The 25797-nt window shown below is 37.0% G+C and overlaps 2 protein-coding genes and 1 pseudogene across 2 annotated transcripts in view; 2 read left to right on the top strand and 1 right to left on the bottom strand.

The window, feature by feature from the left end:
- Positions 1 to 25797, bottom strand: part of LOC132677163 (uncharacterized) — a 286729-nt gene that overhangs the window by 4384 nt on the left and 256548 nt on the right. The window contains exon 3 of the mRNA XM_078433992.1: positions 334 to 423. Within this exon, the coding sequence (XP_078290118.1) occupies positions 369 to 423 (55 nt within the window). The 3' untranslated portion in view covers positions 334 to 368. The remainder of the gene's footprint in view (positions 1 to 333; positions 424 to 25797) is intronic.
- Positions 3039 to 3995, top strand: LOC132676716 (olfactory receptor 56A4). Its single transcript, XM_060628740.1, has one exon. The coding sequence runs from the start codon at positions 3054 to 3056 to the stop codon at positions 3993 to 3995; it is 942 nt and encodes a 313-aa protein (XP_060484723.1). The 5' UTR covers positions 3039 to 3053.
- Positions 14905 to 15837, top strand: LOC132674792 (olfactory receptor 52E5-like; annotated as a pseudogene).

Raw genomic sequence — 25797 nt, 5'->3', positions numbered from 1 at the left:
TGTACTCTGTGTTTACAAAAAATATATTATTATATGTATTGTATGCATGTATATTGCATTTTACTTACAATGTGCATATTACATATTATGTATTTACATATGTATGTACAATATATGTTGTTCATTTGGGGCCATTGTTAAAACGGAACAGAAAGAACTCATTTTCAGGATGCCAACCCAAGAATATTGGCTGCCATATTTTTAATAGCAAGACTGATGATGCCTGTTAAGACACAAAGCAAGTGAAGAAAATGTTTGGCTTTCTAAAGACTAGGATACCTGGAAAGTAACACCATTTTGTACAAAACAGAACAAAAAGAACTTTCCACTGACCTCCAAAAGTATCCATGAACACAGATAATTTCCTCCTACTTTAGTGGGAAAAGCATTTCTCCTCTAGGCAACAGGATACTTTCTCTCACCCTGTAATAGAAAACAATGATGGGTATGACTGTTTTTTTTGTTTTGTTTTGAGTATTCTGTAAGAGATCCAACATCATTTTTTTTATTCTGCTTTGTTTCATTACCAAACTACTTAACCCAAGGCATACAGATTTTTTTTTAATTTTTTCAATGTTTATTAATTTTTAAAAGAGAGAGAGAGAGTGGGGGAAGGGCAAAGAGAGAGGGAGACACAGAATCTGAAGCAAGCACCAGGCTCTGAGCTATCAGCACAGAACCCTTTTCAGGGCTCAAACTCACAAGCTGTGAGATCATGACCTGAGCCAAAGTCACTGACTGAGCCAACTAGGCAGCCCAAGGCCTACAGTTTTGCCATGTGGATAATACTTATCCTTTTTATTTTCCAGTATAGACATTTTCTTCTGTGAATAGAGGAGTGGAAGAAGCTAGAATAAAAGTCCTTGTTTATGCTATTGAATTAACTCCCCCCATTCTCTCTAGAAACTTACTCTATCAAATATTTCCATTTTCTCTTAAATCTACAAAATCTACTTGAAAATTCTTATCAGTCTAAGTTTTAGATTTTAAGTCATTATTAGGTTTTCTTCAATTATTTTATATGCTAATACCTCTTTAACCTTATTTTTTAATGCAAATACATCTTCATTTGCATACTTGAATTTCCTACTGAATTCCAGGAATATTGTATTTTCAATGATAGCTTAAAATCTCTACCTGTATATTTTGCAAATATCTCCTGCATAACAATTCAAATATAAATTCATATTCTTATTCTGAAAACTCTATCCTTTTTTCCCATTCCTTTTTCTAATTTTGTAATAAAGATTTTATTTTTTCTGTCACTCAAGTTCAAAAACATAAAGTCATTGTGACTCAAGATTCAAGACCTTGTTTCATTCATCTTTCTTCAGTTTGTTACATATCAACTTGCCCAATAGTGATCAGTAAGTACACATTTGGGCAATTTTTGAATAATGAATACTCTAATGTCTTTCTTTACTCATCCCCTACATGTAATTCTTACTGATTCTGATTTTGAAATGTTTGTCCAATCCATTGTTTCTTGTCCATCCTGAAACAAGGAATGGCTCTTTGTATAAAGGAAAGATCACTATCCAAGGAGCAGGTAGGTGGTTAGTGCAATTTCAGCAATACAGGACAACTCAGAGGACTCTATTGACTCAAAGAATAGAGCAGAAAGTGGCCTCCAAAATGATCCATGATGCTCTTGGCCTAGTCTTTGTCAGAGTGAATCCTCCAAACCTGGACTCTCTCAGAGTGGGAAAAGAGTTAACAGTGCATCAGTCAAGGCCCCATGATTAGAGTATCTCACCTTTGGATAGAATTCCTATGACAGGTTAGTTTATAGCCTGACTATATATCGAGGGATCCCAGAGTCCTTCTAGAATAGTGCAAGTCAAGGAACCCTCATGAGTGAGCTGAAAATAACACCACACTATTCAATGCTCCAGGCATAAAATGGCAGCTACTCTTAGTCCCAAACTCTGGATGTTGCTGCAGTCTCCAGGCCTCTCTCAACTACCTGCCCAGGCTAACAAGATACTTCTCCTACTTTCTAAGTTTCAAAATGTGTTCCTCTTTTGGACTCCTTCAAAGACTTGTTTTCTCTTTTATTTAAAAAACTGTCATAGCACTTATAATTTTTTAAACTTTTTGTTCACATTCCAATACACTTAACATATAGTGTTATATTAGTTTCAGATGTACAATATGGTGATTCAATAATTTCATACATCACCTGGTGCTCATCACCACATGTGCACTCTTTAATCTCCATCACCTATTTAACCCAGAACTTACAATTTTTATATCCTCCTGGTGTACCCCTAATTACTGACTGTCTCTGTCACCAGAACATAAAATGCAGTCTCATCTAAAGGATCCAAACCAAAGAAAACACTCAAAACTTCCAAAGACAAACAATAGCAAATAATCCAGTGAGACAGTGATATATACTATGCCTTAGAATAAAATCTCCTTTGGGGCAGTAAGAAATTATTGCTGTTGGGTGCAGTCAAGAATGCTTTACCTCTAATTCAATTATTTCCTGAATAAAAGTAAGGAACCCTGACAAGCCCTGTCCATGTCTATAGAGGCTTCTCTAGGACCTCCACATAGTCAGTGAAATATAGTTATTCCTTGTAAACTCTGAGGGAAGGTAGGACTTAGTTAATTGTGCTTGTTGAAGCTACATAATGTGTGGAGGCTGGAAGCAGAAACTCCAGTCAGACTCTTGTCACCGTCCTGATCTCACCACTTAAACTATTTGCCAGTTTTGATTAAACTACTCTGCTCCTCTTTGCCTGTATCCTTTCATTATCTGTGAAATTAAGATAACAGTATTAATTACTCTCAAGATTTTTTGTAAAGGATGAAATAAGATAATAATTATAAAGCATTCGGCTTAGAGTTGGCACATAGCAAGTGTTCAGTTAAATGTCAGCAATGATTGATGATGATGATGATGATTTGAAAAGTTCATTGAGACAGGTTAAGTGTCCCAATGGAAACCTGAGTTTTACAACATCTAGAACACATAATTTTTGTTAATATATTTTGTCCTACATTTGTAGGAACTCTGGATTTCCAGAGTGATCAGGACACTTTACATGGCCTCACCCAGCAACTACTCCACTGCTCCAGTCTCCGAATTCCTCCTCATCTGCTTCCCTAACTACCAGAGTTGGCAGCATTGGTTGTCTCTGCCCCTCAGCCTCCTTTTCCTCCTGGCCATGGGGGCCAATGCCACCCTCCTGCTCACTATCCAGCTGGAGGCCTCTCTGCACGAGCCCATGTACTACCTGCTCAGCCTCCTCTCCCTGCTGGACATCGTGCTCTGCCTGACTGTCATCCCCAAGGTCCTGGCCATCTTCTGGTTTGACCTCAGGTCCATCAGCTTCTCTGCCTGCTTCCTCCAGATGTTCATCATGAACAGTTTCTTGACCATGGAGTCTTGTACATTCATGGTCATGGCCTATGACCGCTATGTGGCCATTTGCCACCCACTACGATACCCATCCATGATCACCGACCATTTTGTGGTTAGAGCTACCATATTTGTTGTGGCCCGGAATGGCCTCTTTTCTCTTCCTGTTCCTGTCCTGTCTTCTCGACTCACATACTGTGCAGAGAACACCATCAAGAACTGCATCTGCACTAACCTGTCTGTGTCCAAACTCTCCTGTGATGACATCACCTTCAACCGGCTCTACCAGTTTGTGGCAGGCTGGACCCTCCTGGGCTCTGACCTCATCCTTATTGTTCTCTCCTACTCCTTCATCCTGAAAGCTGTGCTAAGGATCAAGGCTGAGGGTGCTGCGGCCAAGGCCCTGAGCACATGCGGTTCCCACTTCATCCTCATCCTCTTCTTCAGCACCGTCCTGCTGGTTCTGGTCATCACTAACCTGGCCAGGAAGAGAATTCCCCCAGATGTCCCCATCCTGCTCAACATCCTGCACCACCTCATCCCCCCAGCTCTGAACCCCATTGTTTATGGTGTGAGGACCAAAGAGATCAAGCAGGGAATCCAGAAGTTACTGAGGAGGTTGTAAGAGGTAAAAAGGATCAGATCCACCTTTGGAATTGCTAATAAAAGTCAGCAATTATTTTCATGTTGGAAGGGAAATTTCATTTTTCAATCCTGGAATGAGTTCTGATTCTCTTTTTTCTTGGTATATCAGACAGCAATGAAAACTTTCTTCTGTGAATCCTTTTTCCTGTTGCTTCAAAGGAAGTCTTCCTTGCCTGGATTCTGTGGTAACTTGGGAATTTTCCCTGACTACTCCTTATCTGAGGGTCTTGCCAAGCCTTAGCCAAGTGGAACTGGATTACAGTGGGAGTGTTTGGCAATTAAAGAAACAAACTTTATACTTAAAGAGATCTGCATATCCCCTAGATGCCTCTCCTGCCTTCTGTTTCAGACATGGCTTTTGTGTTGTGGGGGTTGATTGGGTGGAAGTACATGTTACCCCAGAACTTTGGCTCTTGAGGTTGAAAGCTTTACTCTGGACATTCTTTTTCTAAAAAGGTGTTTATTTGTTTGTTTACATTTATTTTATTTTTGAGAGGCAGAGAGAGACAGAGCACAAGTGGGGAAGGGGCAGAGAGAGAGGGAGACACAGAATCCGAAACAGGCTCCAGGCTCTGAGCTGTCATCACAGAGCCTGATGCAGGGCTCAAACTCACAAACCGTGAGATCGTGACCTGAGCCGAAGTTGGACACTCAACCGACTGAACCACCCAGGCACCCCATTACTCTGGACATTCTTGACACTATTATTTGGCACCTATGGAAGATATGCCATCTTCTGGCTTCTCAGATCTTCCCAGAACCTGTTAAGATTTCCCATCTGTGCAGCCTCTCTGGGTGGCTTTCCTTTTTCATTCTCTCTCTCTCTCTCTCTCTCTCTCTCTCTCTCTCTTTCTTTTCTTTCTTTCTCTTCCTTCTTTCCTTCCTTCCTACTAAGATTCTTTTTTAAGTTTTTTGTTTGTTTGTTTCTTTGCTTACGATGGAGACTGAGAATTTTTAGGGCTTTTGCAGTGGACGGGGAGGGTTGTACTGTTTGAAGTGTTATGTGTTCTTTTCTTCATTATCTTCATCTTCGTGACACTGTAATCCTCACGTTATCCCATATACCTCCTATAAGGAACCTAGAAATTTCCATCACATTTCTGGCACAATCCCTTCCCAACTCTGTTCTGCCTATTAGGCCTCTATTCTGAGCTGTGGCTGGCATAACTGTCAACAGTTTTCTAGGCATAGAAGCCTTAGGGTTTGACTTTCACAGATAAGTGCATTGAACTATTTTGGGATCCCCTCTTTAATGATGTCATGCATTAGTCCAATGTTTCCAAGGAATATTTTATAGTAGCAACCTGAGACTTCTCTTTTGAGACTTTGAAGTCCATAATTTTTCCAAACATCATTTGAATAACATTCTCAATTGGACTATCCTACTATCTTTTGTGTTGAAATGTATCTTTGGTAAATAATTTATATTGAAATTTAATGTTTCTACAGTATTTTCTTTATGTATCATTTTGTCTTTTATTTTTCCAGTTTTGTTGAGATATAATTGACATATAACATTGTATTAGTTTAAGGTATACATCATGATGATTTTATATAGATGTATTGCAAACTGATTACCACAATATGCTTAGTTTATATCCATCAACTCAGATAGTTACAACTCTTGTGACAAGAACCTTTTTTTTTTAGGATGTCTTTTTTTGGGGGGGGCGGCACTGGACATCTGGTTCTTGTCTATATTTGGGAGGTGCATTTCTGCATGCACTTTTGAAATGTTAGGTTTTGAAAGAGCCTTCTTTGGGGTCTATTATATCACATTTCATAGCATTGGTCTCATCAAAATATCAAGATATTGAGTTAGCTGAGCTCTGTCTTTTGCTTTCATACTTTCCAATCTGTCATTTCCATGTGTCTACCTAATGTGCCAGACACTTTATATACATTCTTATTTTACCTATACATTTGCCCTGAGGAGTTTTCCTGTTGGTCCTAGATGAAGAAACTAAAGCTCACAGAGTCAAATGATTCCAAAGATTACAGCAATTGAGCCAAGATAAATCTATGTCACTTGGGTTCTTGAAACCTGACCTCTTTTCACACTACTGATCCCAACTTTGGCTGTGTAATAGCATAACCTAGTGAGTTACATAAAACTCCTGAGTTACATCCCAATTTTCTCATATCCCCAGCCCAAGCTTGGTATCTGACACTTAGTAGGCATATTGTAAATATTAATTTGATGCCCAGCATTTTGTGGCAGATAGAAAGCAATCTATAATACATTTGAGTCATAGAATGATCATACATTTATAAAGAAGCAGCAGTATAGCTGTTGAGAAGAGATGTGTCCTTATTTAGTGTATTACCACATTTAAAAATCATTTTACTAATTTTATATATTTGTTTTATTTAAAAATTTTTAACTTAAAATTTCACCACCTTTACCCATTTCCACGAGCCCTCCACCCTCCACCTCTGGCAACAATCAATCTGTTTTCTGTATTTATGAGTTGTTGTGTTTTTTTTTTCTATTCCACATATCAATGAGATCATACAGTATTTGTCTTTCTCTGATATAGATATGTAGAGAGATAGATACAGCCTCAGATGAGACTGGAGCCCTGGCCAACAATTGATTGCCTTCTGTGGAGACTTCTGAAGCAGAAAACCAAACTAAGCCATGCCTCAAGTTCTGACCTATAGAGCTAAGCTTACAATTAAAAAAACTAAAAAAACAGCAAATCAGAAAAATTAAGCCCTAAAAAGATAGAAGACAAGAAATAGTACAAATATAAGCAAAAAACGATAAAACAAAGAATATATATAACAGAAAATATCAACAAGGCTGAAGTTATATTTAGAAAAATGATGAGATAAACTTTTAGAAAAATAAAAAACACAAATTTAAATTATCTAGTATTTAAAAACAACATTGAAAGTTACAGATATTTTAAAATATAATAAGACTACACTATGAACCACTATGATAATTAATTTGACAAGGACACAGTATAAAAATTCCTTGATAAATACAACTTTCCCCCCAAAATCTGCATTATTCTATATCTGTTAAAGATGATGAAATCATAATTAAAAGAGAAAAGCCTGGGCCTAGTTACCTTGGTGGTAAAGTCTTCTAAAGAGTGAAAGAAGAAATAACATAAATGCTTTCAGAAAACAGAAAAAGAGGGAACACTTTCCAGTATATTTTTTTGAAGTTATCATAAACCTGGCATAAACACTGACAGGAATTACATACAAGAAAATTACAAGCCAACATCTCTCATTAACTTAGATATACAAATTCTAAACAAAATATTTGAAATTGAGCCCAAGAAAACCAAAAATATATTATGAATAAGTGAGGTCTATTATGGGAATCAGAAGTTGCTTTAAACATTGAAAATTGATCTATATCTAATTCACCTCACTAACCTTAATAATGGAGGGAAAATAAAAATTTCTCAACAGATCTAGGAAAATTATGCAAAAAAAATTCACCATGAGCTGGTAGTAAAAATAATCTCATAAATGTAAGAATATAAGGGAATTGCTTTATCTGTTAAAGGTTATCTTCCTCAAATCTACAGTGAATATCAATCATATGCAGTGGTGAATTAGTAAATGCTTGGAAAAAATGTATAAAGATTGTAAAGAAGTAAATAAGTCATTATTTGCAAATAACTTTCATTCTGTGGATAGAAAAATTGACAAGTATCAATAAATAGAATATTTGAATTTATAAGTAAATTTAGTAAGATCGCTACATAGACCTTCAATACACAAAAATCAATTGCATTTCCAAACTCTAGAAAAAAATGGAAAATGAAATTCGTAAGTCAATACCATTTACAACTGCATCAAAAAATCAAATACCTAGGAATAAAGATGTCCCAAGTTGTTTGCATTGAAACTAGAATACGTTGGTGAGAAAAAATAAAGAAAACTTAAATAAATCGAGATATATTATGTATGTGGATTAGAAGTTTCAGTGATGCAATGGTGTTAATTTTCTCCAAATTGATATATAGATTTAATGAAATTCCAATAAAAATTTCAACAGATATTTTTGCATAAACTGGCAAGCTGATTTTCAAATGCACAAGGTAACACAAAGAATCTCACAAATAAGACTTATATGACTACACACTTCAAGAATTTTTATGCAACTGCCTAATTAAGATAGTGTGATATTTGTAAATAAACCAATTGATCAGAATGGGTAGTACAAGAAAAAACACATGATTATATTGTGATCTGATTTATGACAAATATGATATTGCAAGGAATTTCCTTTTCAATATATGGTGTTGGAGCAATAGATATCTGGATGCTACTGATTTTGATTCTGAAGGCCATTTCCCTAGTTTTTGCATTCCACCCAGGGTGATGGTTAATTTTATATGTCAATTTGATTGGGCTATCAGGTGTTTGGTTAAACATTATTTCTTTGTGTATCTGAGTGTGTTTCTGAAAGATGTTAGCATTTGGGGTGCCTGGGTGACTCAGTTGGTTGAGTGTCCTACTCTCAATTTTAGCTTGGGTCATGGTCTCACAGTTTGTGGGATCTAGAGCCTCCGTGGAATTCTCTCTTCCTCTCTCTATCTGCCCCTCTCCTGCATCTCTCTGTCTCTGGCTCTGGCTCTTTCAAAATAAATAAATAGATAAATATTAAAATAAAATGAAAGCAGTTAGCATTTGATTTGGAAGATTGAGTAAAGCAGATTGTTTTCCCCAATGTGGGTGGACCTCATTCAATCCATTGAGAACTTGAATAGAACAAAAAGGTAAAGGGAGACCTCTCTCTCTCTCTCCCCCTCCCTCCCTCCCCCTCCCTGCCTGTCTGCCTGAGCTGGACATCAGTCTTCTCCTACTCTTAGACTGGGACTTATACCATCAGAGGTTTTGATTCTCTGGCCTTTAGAGTTGGACCTGAAATTTACCACTGGCCTTCTGCATACTATTAATATGATCATTGGGCTAGAACTCATCATAGATATTTAAGACATCACATGATAGTAAACTGCCTAACTAGCAACCTCTGCCTCATTGTTATTATCATAGTTTGTGGCACAAATGCGGAGATCAAATCTGCACAAATAACCTGTGAATAAAGGGGAATACTCTGAAGTATTCATTAGAAAGAGTGCTGGGTGAGGAATTCAGTAGTCTTTGACTTTAGTTTCTTTTCTGGCACTGATTGCTATGACCTAATTCTGTCTCTTGATTTTTCTGAATTTTATTTCCTGTTAAATGGTAAATGGCTTCTATTTCTGATATCCCAGAGTCTACTGCAGAGACTTGTAAAAATGGTGAAATGATTTATAAAATAAGTCAGAACTCCTTATTGCATTTTGACCACTATGTGTAGCTCTCATGAAGTGACCTCACCCAGTGTCATCTTGGGCAGTATAAAGCCCACAAACAATGCGAAACCATGACTGGACTACTGAACCAAACTAACCCCAAGGAAAGAGTCAGCTTTAGCTCGGCAATGCAGGGACTCCTTTTTCTCATCCTTCAAGCTCTTGGGAGCCCCAGGGAACAAATGCAACTGGGAAGTATAAAAGTATCACTAAAATTCTTACTCACTATAAATATTACTCCACAAACCCTAGAGGTTGTAGCATCCAAACAGTGACCATTTTGGAGATGGCAGAGCTACTAAAACTCTGGTGAGTTGGCTCCCCATGGTATAATGGAGTTTCTATAATGGTAGAAACTAAGAGCAGAGAAATAAAGGACAGAAGAAGAGATCGTGGAAAGAGTAAGATGACTTAGAAGCATTTATTACAAAGTCCTTGAAAGAAGGAAAAGGGATAAAGGAAATTATTCTCAATGGATGTTTAAAATAGGAGAGAGAGGCGCCTGGGTGGCTCAGTCGGCTGAGCGCCTGACTTTGGCTCAGATCATGATCTCACAGCTCTGAGTTTGGGTGCCATGTCAGGCTCTGTGCTGACGGTTCAGAGCCCAGAGCCCAGAGCCTGCTTCAGATTCTGTGTCTCCCTCTCTCTCTGCCCTTCCCCCACTCGTGCCTTGTCTCTGTCTCTCAAAAATAAACATTAAAAAAATTTTAAACATAAAATAAAATAGGAGAGAATGGCATAGAGCATCCCAACTGTTATGAAAACCTAGGATGTGTCCATCTGTTTTACCCTACACCCAACGACTAAGGATAAGGTAAGGTAACTCTTATTTTCTTTATTCTCACCCCACCCTCCCTCTCACACACACTCCAGAGTGGAATTGCCAACCATAATCCTATGTTTTTCATCATCACTTGGTGAACCATAAAATATTGGTACACTACCTCCAGAAAAACAATAAATTAGGATATCTATTGCTAATTCTTGTTTTTATAGTTTTTCCTCTTCATTCTTCCATCCATATATACAATGCAGACGACATGTATCAAACACACTAATTACTCCCAAATGTATATAATCAGCTATGTCCTTTTTCTGAGCTTCAGGCATATATATCTAATTGTCTTTTTGACAAGTCTACCGGATATTTATTTCCTTTGGTAAATATCTAAGAATTAAGGTGCTGAATAATAGTGAAAATGTATTTTTAACTTCATAAGAAACAGGCCAAGTGTTTTCTAAAGTCGTTGTACATTTCACATACTTATTAGCAATGAATGAGAGTTTCTGTTATTTCACATCCTCTTCAACCAAAGATAATGTGAATCGTTTTTACTTTAGCCATTCCAGGAGTGTCAAATGGAATCACTTTGGATATTAATTTTCATTTCCCTGGTAACTAATGATGTTTTATTTGCTATTGAACATTTGTTGTCTTAAACGTTTTCCCTATTAGGTTTTTTCCTTTTTAAATTGATGTGTTTCTATTCTTATTGTTGATTTTTAATTCTACTTAATTTTATTTCCATAATTATTATAATCTAGAGTCATTTAATTATTTTTACATGCTTATTGTTTTCCTTGCTAACTTAGAATATAAGCATTACAAAAATAGAACTGTTTCTTTATCATCAGCATATATACCATAGCTATTCCTACCTCTAATAACAACAGCTACAAAGTAAATAAGTATTAAGTAAATAAATACTTGAAACATTTATGTCTCAAAAGCACATAGAGTACCCAAGGCATCCAGTCTTTCCATTATAATAACTTTGTGTTCTCCTAAGAATTAAAATTTTAGCTCCCTAATTTCATGATTTCTTATCATCACAACTTAAGGATATGCAGTAAATTCTTTTAAATTATTTTAATATTGAATTATAATTTAATTGCTTATTTGATGTTTGAAAAAAATGTTTTCAATGTTTATTTATTTTGGAGACAGAGAGAGGGAGACACAGTGCAAGTGGGGGAGGGGCAAAGAGAGAGGGAGGCAAAGAATTTGAGGCAGGCTCCAGGGTCCAGGTTCCAAGCTGTCAGCACAGCACAATGTGGGGCTCAAACCCATGAGACATGAGATCATGACCTGAGCAGAAGTCAGATGCTCAACCAACTGAGCCACCCAGGTACACCCAAAACAATATTTTCAATTTTGTTCACTCTACACTTTCCAAACATGTTTATCCCCCACCACCCCTAACCCTCAATTTTGGTATCATTCATTAACAATTGCTACTATTTAAAAGCTTTCCTGCTGCACTGTAGATTTTCATTTCTGAGGCTTTGCTAAACGTCACTTAGGTAGAAAGTGAGTAATCCAAATAGAAATGAGTGACAGAGTGACATCAGTAAGGCTAATTTCTATGTAGCTTACAAGAAAATGCATGCAAAAACTCCATTCATCACCAGTGCATGGTCCAAAGCTATAACATGAGGGGCATGCTTAGAAACAGCAGGGTGTACTGACAGCCTTCCCAAAAAGGCAAAATTGGTTAGGTATTTATTCAATCTTTAGAGCTTTTTATAAACTTAATTTGTACAAAGTCATCAACACTGCAAAGCTTAGAAGGAGTAGTTCTGCCATTCTGTGCCCAATGCTGTGTTGAGCACTGGATATTGGTCATAATAGCTGAGATCATTGTCTGTGAAGCATTAGCATGCTTCAAGCCAATTGAAAAGGACCAACTTGTCTCTCATTTCAAAATTCTAGGCTTACTGAAATCTGGCTCTTTGTGTACAGTCACCATTTTTGCTAGATGAATATTTTCATCAGTGGCAATTCTGATGCTCCCTAATCATTTGTATGAAAATAAGATTTTTAACAATTTCATCTCAGAAAACAACTAAACAAGACGAATCCATATAAGCACACCTGCACTAAAGGGAGTGCTTATTTAACCACAGTAAGTATACTCTCAATATCTAGGTATGGGCTAATATATGATCTATTGTTCTCTTTCCTGTGTTTATATGATTACATATAAATCATAAATTTATATGATTGCCCAACTGTGGGACATTCTTTTGTTATTTTTGTAGCTAGGTGCAATTAAGAAACACTCAAGCCTTGCTTTCCTGAATATTGTTACACCCCATTTAGCTGTCTTTAGATATCTCTGTTCTGATCATAGCATTTATTGTATTATTTAACTCTCGTATGACAACATTATTCCCCCTTTCAAATCTTATGCTTTGATAAGAAAAACACCTCTGGAAGAGATTTCTTAAATTTAACTTTGGGTTTATTTCATACTAAAAGTAATAAAATAAGAGCAACTACTAGTGTTTATAGATGGCAAATAAACACTGAGAAAAGGAAGTGAAATAAACCAATTTGCCTTGGGTAATCATGAATAATCATCTAAATGTTTTAAATCTCAGGTGTGATTAGGGGCGCCTGGGTGGCTCAGTCGGTTGGGCGGCCGACTTCGGCTCAGGTCATGATCTCGCGGTCCGTGAGTTCAAGCCCGCGTCGGGCTCTGTGCTGACAGCTCAGAGCCTGGAGCCTGTTTCAGATTCTGTGTCTCCCTCTCTCTGACCCTCCCCTATTCATGCTCTGTCTCTCTCTGTCTCAAAAATAAATAAACGTTAAAAAAATAAATAAATAAATCTCAGGTGTGATTAGATTTTATTTCAACATACAAAACAAAGCATTTAAGCCCATAAAAATTAGATCACGTTTTTTTAAGTTTATTTATTTATTTTAAGAAAGAGAGAGAGGATGAATGAATGAATGGGAGAGGAGCAGAGACAGAGGGAGAGAGAATCCCAAGCAGGCTCCGCAATGGAGCCAGATGTGGGGCTCAAACTCATGAACCAGGAGATCATGACTTGAGCCAAAATCAATAGTCAACACCTAACAGACTGAACCACCCAGGCACCCCAATTAGACCACCTTTGAAATAAACTGATTTTAGGAGTATGTATGTCAATGAGAAGTAAACTCCTTCTTCTGATGTAGCAACCTAAGGAAATCTACTGAGAAACAAATTCGCACCTATGGTGGAGGGAAAGTAGGAAAAGTACTATAAGAAGTTTGACGCTGCTGTTATCTTGTGTTCTGCTTATTTAGATGACACTTTGGGACTGAGTCTGACTTCTCTGACTTTCATTAAACAAATAATTGAACTGCTGGGGGTGAAGAATATCAGCTAAGACATACTCTAAGAGGAGACACAACCATAATTGTCCTGTAATGACATCCATCCAAGGAAGAACACTCAGACATTGAGGTCAAAGGGGGGATTTGGATGACATGAATGATGTGGATAGTTGACATTGCCACACTCTCCTTTTACTGAGTAGGCACAATAAAACAGGCTCTTTTAAAACCCCGGTGTTGAATTCTTATTCAGATCTCAGCTTATAATAGTAGCTTAGAAAGGAAAGGAATATAGCAGATATGCTACACAGAATAATGCCCACACTAAAATATGCCCATGCCTTAGTCCCACAGACAATATTTAACCTGCTGTATTATTTTGTTTGATTTAGTCAATATTATACAATATATTTTAACACAGTTATACAGGCAGGTGCACAAATAGAGAAAATACATGAATCCCCATATAACGTATTTATGAGATTATTTTTCCTGAAGACGTTTGATTTGTCATCTTTGAGAATGGCTCTTGTCTCTACCTCTTTCTTCTTTAGTTACCTGAGGGGGCTTTGAAGATACAGACATTCATTTACTATTGTCATATTCTCCCTAGTATGACTCTCCAGAGATTAAATATTATGAACATGGGGAAAAAACATGATAGTCTTAATCACTACATGAATCCTATGGTTTCTACAGGCACATGCATAGATTTTTGGTACTTTATAAACTCACTGAAGCCCTAAAACTGAGTTTCAACAATAGTGGGAACTTAACTGATATTCTGCCTATTGAGCATTGCTACTTGATTCAATACAAACTTCATATCTATTTATTTCAGGACTGATGTCAACACCTACTCTCATAAACTAAAGCAAAAAAGAATCACTCCCATTATGTTCTCTATCTCACTGAATAGCAGCAATATTTGCTCATTTGCCTAACACAGAATTCTGGAAGTGAAACGTGACTTATTGCTTTCTTTCATCCCCCAAATCACATCAAATACTGTTCTCGGTCAATTTGCTATATACTCCTTCACCTCTCCATCTCCATTATCATTTATTTAGATCAGGTTAGCATCATCGTTCACCCTACTTGCATCAAACTCCAATTGCCCCTGCAACCCATTCTCCATTGTAACATTACAGAAGTTCCTCTAAAATGTAAGCACATCATTTTACATCATTACAGTGATGTAATTTTACATCATTCTTAAGACTATTTGCAGAGTATCAAGTTTGGGATGTATCTTGGACAGAAAAACAAGATGTCCAGAATCTGGTGAGTTCTGTATTTGGGAGCTTTTAAAATCATTTATCACTTTTCACTCCAGGTTCTTCTACTAAGGATTAAGGTGGAGAATTAATTCCATGTCTCTGCATGGCCTGAAAGAATGACATGAATGAGATCGGAGTCGTGACACAATGTGAAAAAACTTACCAGCAACCATGAAGATGGCCTATCATAATACTACTCAATCCCATCCTTCTTCCTTTGTCTTGCTGGGGATTCCAGGCCTGGAAATTTTTTACATCTGGATTGGTTTCCCCTTTTGTATTGTATATCTGATTGCACTCCTGGGGAATGTTATAATCCTCTTTATAATTCAGACTGAGCCTAGTCTCCATGTTTTACTTCCTAGCAATGTTGGCCTTCACTGACCTAAGCCTGTCCTCTGCCACTATTCCCAAGATGCTGGGCATCTTTTGGTTCAATTTCAGGGAAATTCCTTTTGGTGCCTGCCTTGCATAGATGTTTATGACTCATCTATGCACTGGCCTCAAGTCTGGGATACTGACAGTCATGGCCATAGATCGTTATGTTGCCACCTGCAATCTCCTGAGATATACTATGACTCTCAAAAACAAGGTGGTGACCATTCTAGGTATAGTCATGATCATGAGATCTTTAATCTTTGTTATTCCTTTTGTTTTCCTCATCTTACTATTGTCATTCTGTGGTGCCCATATCATCACCCACACTTACTGTGAGCACATGGGCATTGACCTTCTTTCCTGTACCAGTATCAGGACCAATAATTTACTTGGTATGGTTGCTTTTTCTATGGGATTAATTGACCTTATTGTAATTGGTTTTTTGTACATGAAAATACTCTATACAGTCTTTTGTTTACCATCGTGGAATGCCCTATTCAAAGCTCTCAACACCTGTGGCTCCCACATCTGTGTCATGCTCATCTTCTACATCCCAGCATTTTTCCCTTTCTGACCCACCACTTTGGTCATAGCATCCTTGAATATATTCATATATTTCTTGCCAATCTACATATGGTTGTACCACCTGCACTCAACCCTGTTATCTATGGGGTCAGGAAAAAGCAGATTCAGGAGCAAGTCTTAAGAATTCTTAACCCTAAATATGTTTGATCCTCAACTTCTCAAGTCTTGATGAAATATATGATATACATAAATATATATAAATGTTTTGTGTGTGTGTGTATAGTATACGTGTGTGTGTGTGTGTGTGTGTGAGTGTGTGTGTGTGTGTGTGTGTGTAATGATTGGATTCAGCTAGAAGGAAAAACCAAGGCCCAGTGCAGAGCTTATATTCTAAACACTATCAAGTACTATTGTATTATACCTGTGCTTTAACCCCTATGGACTTTCTAAACCAACTTGACAAAATCATCTCCACTGACATCACTAATTATGTTCTTGCCCTCACCACATGTCATGACCACTGTTCCACTATATGGCTATATTGTATGTATGCTATTCAACCTTACTCTTCACAACTGACTAAACTTGCCAAAGGCTGCCATAAGTTGGCATGATTTAATAGGAATATCTCTGTTATTGAGAAAGACAGATACCATATGGTTTCACTCTTATGTGGATCCTGAGAAACGTAACAGAAACCCATGGGGGAGGGGAAGGAAAAAAAAAAAGAGGTTAGAGTGGGAGAGAGCCAAAGCATAAGAGACTGTTAAAAACTGAGAACAAACTGAGGGTTGATGGGGGTGGGAGGGAGGGCAGGGTGGGTGATGGGTATTGAGGAGGGCACCTTTTGGGATGAGCACTGGGTGTTGTATGGAAACCAATTTGACAATAAATTTCATATATTAAAAAAGAAAAAAGAAAAAAAGAAAAAAAAAGGAATATCTCCGTTATTAAATTTCTATAAGATGATTCTGGATTCTGAAATCTAACAGAATTAATCAGTTCACAAAAAGAAGTTCTGTGAAACTTTCTAAAAGAAAACAGCTAGACTTTATCTTATTTTTCCTTCTCTTACCCTATGTTCATCTGTTTTGTTTCTTAAATTCCACATATGAGTGAAATCATGTATTTGTCTTTCTCTAATTGACTTATTTCACTAAGCATAATATATCCTAGTTCTGTCCACATTGTTTCAAGTAGCAAGATTTCACTCTTTTTGATCACCAAGTAATATTCCATTGTGTATGTATATATATGTATGGAATATTATACACACACACACACACACACACACACACACACACACCACCTCTTCTTTATCCATTCATCAGTCAATGGACATTGGGCTCTTTCTTAATTTGGCTATTGTTGACAATTCTGCTATAAAATTTGGGGTGCAAGTGCCTCTTTGAATCAGCATTTTTGTATCCTTTGGATAAATACCTAGTAGTGAAATTGCTGGGACATAGGGTAGTTTTATTTTTAATTTTTTTAAAGAACTTCCATGATGTTTTTCAGAGTGGCTGCACCAGTTTGCATTCCCACCAACAATGCAAGAGGGTTCCCATTTCTTTGCATCCTGGCCAACATCTCTTGTTGCCTGAGTTGTTCATTTTAGTCATTCTGACAGGTGTGAGGTGGTTATCTCATTGTGGTTTTGGTATGTATTTCTCTGATGATTAGCAAAGTTGAGCATCTTTTCATGTGTCTGTTAGCCATCTGGATGTCTTCTTTCGAAAAATGTCTGTTCATGTCTTCTGCCCATTTCTTAACTAGATTTTTGTTTTTTGGGTGTTGAGTTAGATAAATTCCATATAGATTTTTAATACTAACCTTTTATCAGATATGTTGTTTGAGAATATCTTCTCCCATTCCGAATGCTGCTTTTAGTTTTGTTGATTGTTTCCTTAACTGTACAGAAACATTTTATCTTGATGAAGTCCCAATAGTTCATGTTTGCTTTTGTTTCCCTTGGCCTCAGTGATGTGTCTAGTAAGAAGTTGCTCCAGCTGAGGTCCAAGAGGTTGCTGACTGTTTTATCCTGTAGGATTCTGATGGTTTCCTATCTCACATTTAGGTCTTTGATCCATTTTGAATTTATTTTTGTGTATGGTGTCAGAAAAGGGTAGAGTTTCATTCTTCTACATGTCACCATCCAGTTTTCCCAACACCATTTGTTGAAGAGATTGTCTTTTTTCCATTGGATATCCTTTCCTACTTTGTTGAAGAGGAGTTGACCATATAATTGTAGGTCCATTTCTGGGTTTTCTATTCTGTTCTATTGATCTATGTGTCTGTTTTTTGTGCCAGTACCATGTTATTTTGATAACTACAGCTTTGTAATACAGCTTGAAATATGGAATCATGATGCCTCCAGTTTTGTTTTTCTTGCTTCTTGATATAGGCATGAATTACAATATACTTCCCTCTTAGGACTGCCTTTGCTGCATCCCAGAGGTTTTGGACTTGCTGTTTTTTTTTTTTTTATTTTCATTTGCTTCCATGTATTTTTTTAATTTCTTCTTTAATTTTCTGGTTAACCCGTTAATTCTTTATTAGGATGTTTTTTAACTTCCATATATTTGAGGGCTTTCCAAATTATTTCTTGTGATTGACCAATTCTCGTAGCATCATGATTGGAAAATATGTATGGTATGATCTCAATCATTTTATAATTGTTGAAGGCTGATCTGTGACCCAGTATGTGATCTCTTCTGGAGAATATTCCATATGTACTTGAGAAGAATGCATATTCTGCTGCCTTAAGATGGAATGTTCTGAATATATCAGTTAAGTCCATCTGGTACAGCGTGTCATTCAAAGCCATTATTTGGTTGTTGATTTTCTGCTTAGATGATTTGTCCCTTGCTATAAGTGGGGTGTTAAATCCTCTACTATTATTATATTTTATCAATGAGTTTTTTATGTTTCTTATTAATTGATTTATATTATTGATTTCTACCAAATTTGGGGCATAAATATTCACAATTGTTAGATCTTCTTGATGGATAGATAGATCCCTTAATTCTGATACAATGCCCTTCTTCACTTTTGTTACAGTCTTTGTTTTAAAATCTATGTTGTCTGATACAAGCATGGCTACTCCAGCTTTCTTTTGATGTCCATTAGCATGACAGTTCTCTATCCCCTTACTTTTACTCTGTGGTTGTCTTTACGTTTAAAATGAGGCTCTTGTAGGCAGCATATAGACAGATCTTTTTTTTTAACCATTCTGTTACCCTATGTCTTTTTATTGGAGCATTTAGTCCATTTACAATCAGTGATTATTGGAAGATATGAATTTAGTGCCATTGTGTTGCCTGTAGAGTTGGTGTTTCTGGTGATGGTCTCTGGTCCTTTCTAGTTGTTGTTGCTTTGATATTTTTTGTTTGTTTGTTTGTTTGTTTATTTGTGTTCTCCACTCAGCAATACCCCCTTAAAATTCTTCCAGGGCTAGTTTAGTGGTCATGAACTCTTTTAGTTTCTGTTTGTCTGGGAAACTCTTTATCTCCTTCTATTTTTAATGACAATCTTGCTGGATAAAGAATTCTTAAGAAATAAATAAATAATAAAATAAGGATTATTATTATTATTTTTTATTATTATTATTCTTGGCCACATATTTTTCTGATTCAACACATGGAATGTTCCCTGCCACTCCTTTCTGGCCTGCCATGTTTCTGTGGATAGATCTGCTGCTATGATCTGTCTTCCCTTGTAGGTTAAGGACTTCTTTTCCCTTGCTGCTTTCAGGATTCTTTTCTTGTCTGTGTATTTTATGAATTTGACTATGATATGCCTTGGTGATGGTTGGCTTTCATTGAATTTAATGGGAGTTCTCTGTGCTTCCTGGATTTTGATGTCTGTGTCCTTCCTCAGATTAGGAAAGTTTTTAGCTATAATGTGTTTTAATAAACCTTCTGTCCCTCTTTCTCTCTTTTCATCTTCTGGGACTCCTATGATGTGACTATTAGTACATTTTAATAAGTCACTGAGTTCCCTAAGTCTGCCTTCTCATTCCATGACCTTTATTTTCCCTCTTTTTTCCAGCTATATTATTTTCCATAATTTTATGTTCTGTATCACTAATTCACAACTCTGCTTCATCCATCTTCATTTTTATGGCCTCCATTTGGGATTGCATCTTAGTTACAGCATGTTTAATTTTGGCCTGACTAGATATTAGTTCTTTTATCTCTGCAGTAAGGGATTCTCTAGTGTATTTTATGCTTTTTTCAAGCCTACCTAATATCATTAATATTGTTTAAAATTCTAATTTAGACTTATATATCTTACTTGTATCTGCATTGATTAAATCTCTGGTCATCATTTCTTCCAGTTCTTTCTTTTGGGGTGAATTCCTCCTCTTGTCATTTTGGAGAGAAAGGGAAAAAAGCAAAATAAAACAAAATAAAAATTTTTTAATTGAAGAAAAATTTAAAAAATAAAATAAAATACATAGCTAGATCTTAGCTCTGTTTTATTTTGCTTGTTACAAGAAGCTTGATAGAAAAAAGGTAGAAAGAAAGAAAAGAAAAAGAAGAAAAAATTAAAATTTAAAAAATATATAAAAATAAAAAATAATTTAAAAATTTTTAAAAATAAAAAATAAATAAAATTTTAAAAATTGCTCTTTTTGTATCAAACAAAACAAAGACAAAAATAAAAACAAATGCCAAACGACACAAGATCTTTTTCTTCTAGAGCTGAAGCTCTACAACACTCTATGATCAGTAGACTTGGTGTAGGCAAAGGGTTTGTGCTGGTCTTCTGGGGGAGATGCATGTTCTGATTCTTAGATGCAATTGCCCTAGTGGAGATGTGCCTGCAGGGTGCAGGGGTGTGGGACCTGGTGTAGCAGCTCCATTCTCCATTGGTGGTGCTGTTTAGCTCACTGAGGTGGATCAAGCTGGAGGGTGCAGGGAGAAAATGGCTTAAGGGGATGCATGCCGCCCCTCTTCAGTAAGCTATCACAGATGCTCAGTGATGAGCCCATGTCCCTGGTTTCTGTCAGATCCCCACCTCACCTCATCTGTGTCTGAGCTGTCTGCCTACCAAATGGCACAGTACTTCTGTGTTTTATCTCAGGTATGACTGTGTTTCAAAATCCCACACTTCAGAGGCCCGCACAGCACAGAACTGCACTCGTCATCTAGGAGAGGGTCTCTCTGTATTGTATCCAGTGACAGCTTGTCACAGAAGACAGCCACATGACCACATAGACGGTCAGTTTACGGTAAATTGCAATACACAACTGGGGCAAGGGATTGCTGCCTTCAACCAGCATCTTTATTCCTAAAATGGTGAGTGGCACAGCTCGATGGTGCCCACAGGGTCCTGTGTCCGTGGAGAGGCTGCATCACTTATCCTGAAAGCACTCCAAGCAGGGGAACTGCTTCTCTCTGTTTGACCCTAGGGATCCTCAGGCTGCCTACTGCAGGGCTCAGGTCTACTCTCCCACTGCTCAGTTTCCCAGGTGCAAACCTGATAATTTTGCAGGCCTCCAAAACTTCAGAATCTGTGTTCCGCTGTTTATAGAAAATTGGCAGTACACTAACCCTCTCCTTTATCCCTGTCAAAGGTTTTGGGGAGTAGTTTTCTTGGGCAGTCCCCTGAGTGTGTTTTCACTTTTTTTCCCCAGTGCTTTTTCTCTCTCTCCTCCTCACGTGCTACTCCCATCTCAGTCAGGGTTCCTTTGCCAGGGGAGTACTCCCAGCTCTTTTCTCTCACAAATTCTACACAGTGCCTACCTTCTGTGGGTCATTTTTCTGATTTGTAGATGTACAGCCTTGTTCTCTAAGACTTCTGATCAATTTCTTGGGTGTTCAGAATGATTTGATAATTATCTAGGTGTATTTGAGGGAGGAGGCAAACTTATGGTTGCCCTACTCCTCTGCCATCTTACCTCCAAAAAATTTCAGTAACACCTAAAATTAATATTATTATCTTAAGTCTAACCTCTGATGTTTCTTAGGTGCTCCCTAGTGATCTACATACCTCAATACCTATAGAGGTAACAATTGAATCCAATGAGACCTCACTAATATCTCAAATATCTTTACAGCATACATGCAGGGATCTTATGTAACATAACTTGCTTCTAGTATCATTATTAAAGCTATGTCCACCAGGATAAATCAGGACAAGACTGTGGTAGCAGACAGATACAAGTGATAATTCAAAGAACTGGAAAGATATTGCCATAACTTTTATCCATCATTATTTGAAAACTGTTTCTCAAATTTTTAATCCCCCAATACTTTTGGTCCTGCCCAAACCAGGAATCTAGCATGCTTCCACAGCCAGAGGGCACTCCCAGGCAGAGTCCCAGGTGTCTGCAGAACAGTGTTGGTGTATAATGAAAGTGCAGGGCACCGACCATGTCTGCATCAGTTTACCCCCGTGCTGGTCAGATATTCCCATTCCCTATGCAAGTTAACTCTGTCCTGCCACTGGTTCTTCTATATAATGTCTGTTACAATTTCTAAAGAGGGATTTAAGATATTCCTGCTACTGCAGTTGGTCCAGAAACTATAAATCATGCACTTCATCTCCCTCCTTTACCAGTCATTCTAGATATCTCTCACATACAATCAAAGTTTCTAGAATTCATGACTTCTAGCTGCCTGGTTGTCATTGCCCCCTCTTCTCTGACACATGCTCTGAGGTGGGCATTAATGTGAACTGTGAAGATCTGAATGCTTTGTGCCAAATCCCATTAGGGTATTCATATACTTTTTGCCTCTGATTTTCAAATATGACTAATCCTCTATACCAAGTCGATGACCAGATGTACTGCTCAGAGCACTGTCTCCACCTTTGCAGTTAACCCATGATTGAGGCTGCAATGAGGTAACAGTCCATTTCTACCTTGCACATCATGAGCTAACTCATTCATTCATACACCCAAGCTTCTTCCTCCCCTTTTATCTAATTAAAGGGAGCTTTCTTGAAGCCACAGGTGTTAGGAGAGGGAAGGACATTCATGTAAATTAGATAAGCCAAATAAGCCCTGAGACAAGAGCTAACGTAATTTGTGCCCTCTGTAGTTGCTCTAGGCAACTCCAAAAATACTATTCTCTTAATAGAATGGATTGCTGCTCTGCCTGTACAAGTTGATTATTTCTTGCCTCAGACAGTTGGAGCTGTGTTTTGGATTGTGACTAGCTCTCTGAAGAGGTCTTTGCTGCAAACTTTATGGGCTTATCCTGGGACCCTTATATTATGACTTGTCAGAGTCCACATAGATTCTTTATCTACCATTAATACCATTGTGTCTCCCAAACACAACTGTATCTCCAAAATCCTATGGTCTGAGAAGTGGGGCTGCTTGAACTTCAGCCTAAATGTGCTGCAGAGTTCTGTCTTGCTCTAGGCCGCAGTAAAAATTGTGAGCCTTCAAAAAAAAATTGTTAACCTTCAATGTCACCTGTTGAACAGATCATGGATCATATCAGAATTCTCAATGGTGTTACATGTTGTCTCCAATATCCAAAAAGGCTTCTTTCTTAGTGATAAGAGGTGAAAGATACAATAGTTTGTTCCTATAGATGACGGTGATGTCTGAGCATGCTCCTAACCAATGGAAATGTAAAAACATCCTGACTAAGGCAATCTCCTGAATCTTTTTGGCATTTCTCTTCTACCCTGTCATGTGCATGTGTCTTATCAGATAATCTAGGGTTCTTGACATTTTCTGTGTAACCAAACTGATTAATATGATGTTGTCCATATAGTGGATCAGTGAGATTGGAGTATCAAAATGCTCCAGGTTCTATAGAGCGATGGAAGGGATAAATGAACAGAAGCAAGATCCATCTATATTCTGCGTACAAGATCCATTTTAGACCTAAAGACACATGCAGACTGAAAGTAAAGGGATGGAAAACATTTATCATGCAAATGGAAGTGGAAAGAAAGCCAGGGAGCAATACTTATACCAGACAAAATACACTTTAAAACAATGATTGTAACAAAAGACAAAGAAGAACACTATATAATCATAAAGGGAACAATCCAACAATTACAACAATTACAATTACATATATTTATGGCTCCAAGATGGGGGCAATCAAATACAAAAAGCAGATATTAACAAACATAAAGGAGGTAATCCATACTTCCATAAAGGAAGTAATCCTAATTGCATAAAGGATGCAATCCTTTGTGATGCAGCAAAAGTTGTTCTAAGAGGGAAGTTTATAGCAATACAGGCCTATCTTAGGAAGCAAGAAAAATGTCAAATGAACAACCTAACCTTACACTTAAAATTGCTTGAAAAAGAACAAACAAAATCCACAACCAGTAGAGGGAAGGAAATAATAAAGATTAGAAGAGAAACAAACAAAAGAGAAACCAAAAATAAAACAATATAATAAATCAATGAAACCAGGAGATGGTTCTATGAAAAGATCAACAAAATTGATAAAACTTTAGTTAGATTCATCAGACAAAAGAGAGATAGGAGTAGGGAGGAATGGAAGGAGGGAGAGAGAACACAAAATCAGAAATGAAAGAGGAGATATAACCAACATCACAGAAATATAAAGGATTGTAAGAGAATATTATGAATAACTATATGCCAACAAATTGTACAACATGAAGAAATAGATGAATTCCTAGAAAATATCCAGAAGCTGAATTAGGAAGAAACAAAAAATTTGAATAGAACGATTCTCAGCAATGAAATTAAATCAGTAATAAAAAAATTCCCAACAAACAAAAGTCCAGGATCAAATGCCTTCAGAGGTGAATTCTCCCAAACATTTAAAGAGTTACTGCCTATTCTCCTCAAATTTTTCCAAAAAAAAAGAAAAGGAAGAAAAGCTTCCAAGTGTATTCTACGAGGCCAGCATTACTCTGATACCAAAACCAGAAATAGACACTACAAGAAGAAGAAGAAGAAGAAGAAGAAGAAGAAGAAGAAGAACAACAACAACAACAACAACAACAACAACAACAACTACAGGCCAATATCTGTGATGAACATAGACACAAATATCCTCAACAAACTACTAGTAAACAGAATCCAACAATAAATTTAAAAAATCATTCACCATAATCAACTGACATTTATTACTGGGATGCAAGAGTGGTACGGTATTTGTAAGGCAATCAATGTGATGAATCACATCAATAAGAGAAAGGATAAAGAAGATATGATTATTTCAACAGATGTAGAAAAAGCATTTGACAAAGTATGACATCCATTCGTGAAAAAAAACCCAACACAGTAGGTGTAGAGGGAACATACTTCTAGATGATAAAGTCCATAAATGAAAAATCCACAGTTAACATCATAAAAAAATGGTGAAAAATTAAGAACTTTTCTCTTAAGATCAGGAACAAGACAAGAGTGTTCACTCTTGCCACTTTTTGCTCAACATGATTATGCAAGTCCTAGCCACAGCAGTCAGACCAGAAAAAAAGTAAAAGACATCCAAATTGGGAAGGAAGAAGTAAAACATTCACTATTTGCATATGGCATGATAATATCAAAATAACACCAGCATTCTTAACAGAACTACAACAAACAATCCTAAAATTTGTATGGAACCACAAAAGACTTCAAATAGCCAAAGTAATGTTGAAAAAGAAAACCAAAGCTGGAGGCATCACAATTCTGTACTTTAAGCTGTATAACACAGCTGTAGCAATCAAGACAGTATGGTATTGTAAAAAAAGAAGAAAACAGACACAGAGATTAATGGAATAGAGTAGAGACCCAGAAATGGACCCACAAATATAGGGTCAGCTAATCTTTGACAAAGCAGGAAAGAGTATCCAATGGAAAAGAGACAGTATCTTCAACAAATGGTGCTGGGAAAACTGGACACTGACATGCAGAAGAATGAAACTGGACCATTTTCTTACATCATACACAAAAATAAATTCACCTAAAGGTGAGACAAGAAACCACCAAAACCCCACAGGAGAAAACAGGCAGCAACCTCTTTGACTTCGGCTGTAGCAACTTCTTATTGACATGTCTCCAGAGGCAAGGGAAACAAAACCAAAATGAACTATTGGTACCTCATCAAGATAAAAAGCTTCTGCACAGTGAAGGAAACAATCAACAAAAGTAAATGACAACTGACGGAATGGGAGAAGACATTTGCAAATGGCATATCTGATAAAGAGTTAGTATCCAAAATCTGTAAAGAATTT

Source organism: Panthera onca, chromosome D1 (genome assembly GCF_046562875.1).
Source record: "Panthera onca isolate mPanOnc1 chromosome D1, mPanOnc1 haplotype 2, whole genome shotgun sequence".
NCBI lineage: Eukaryota > Metazoa > Chordata > Mammalia > Carnivora > Felidae > Panthera > Panthera onca.
Note: the sequence above shows the minus strand (reverse complement) of the source record. Positions and strands in the feature narration are given on the sequence as shown.

Bases quoted from the DNA above. Each gene is read 5' to 3' on its own strand.
- LOC132676716 (XM_060628740.1), top strand. From the start codon at position 3,054: ATGGCCTCACCCAGCAACTACTCCACTGCTCCAGTCTCCGAATTCCTC.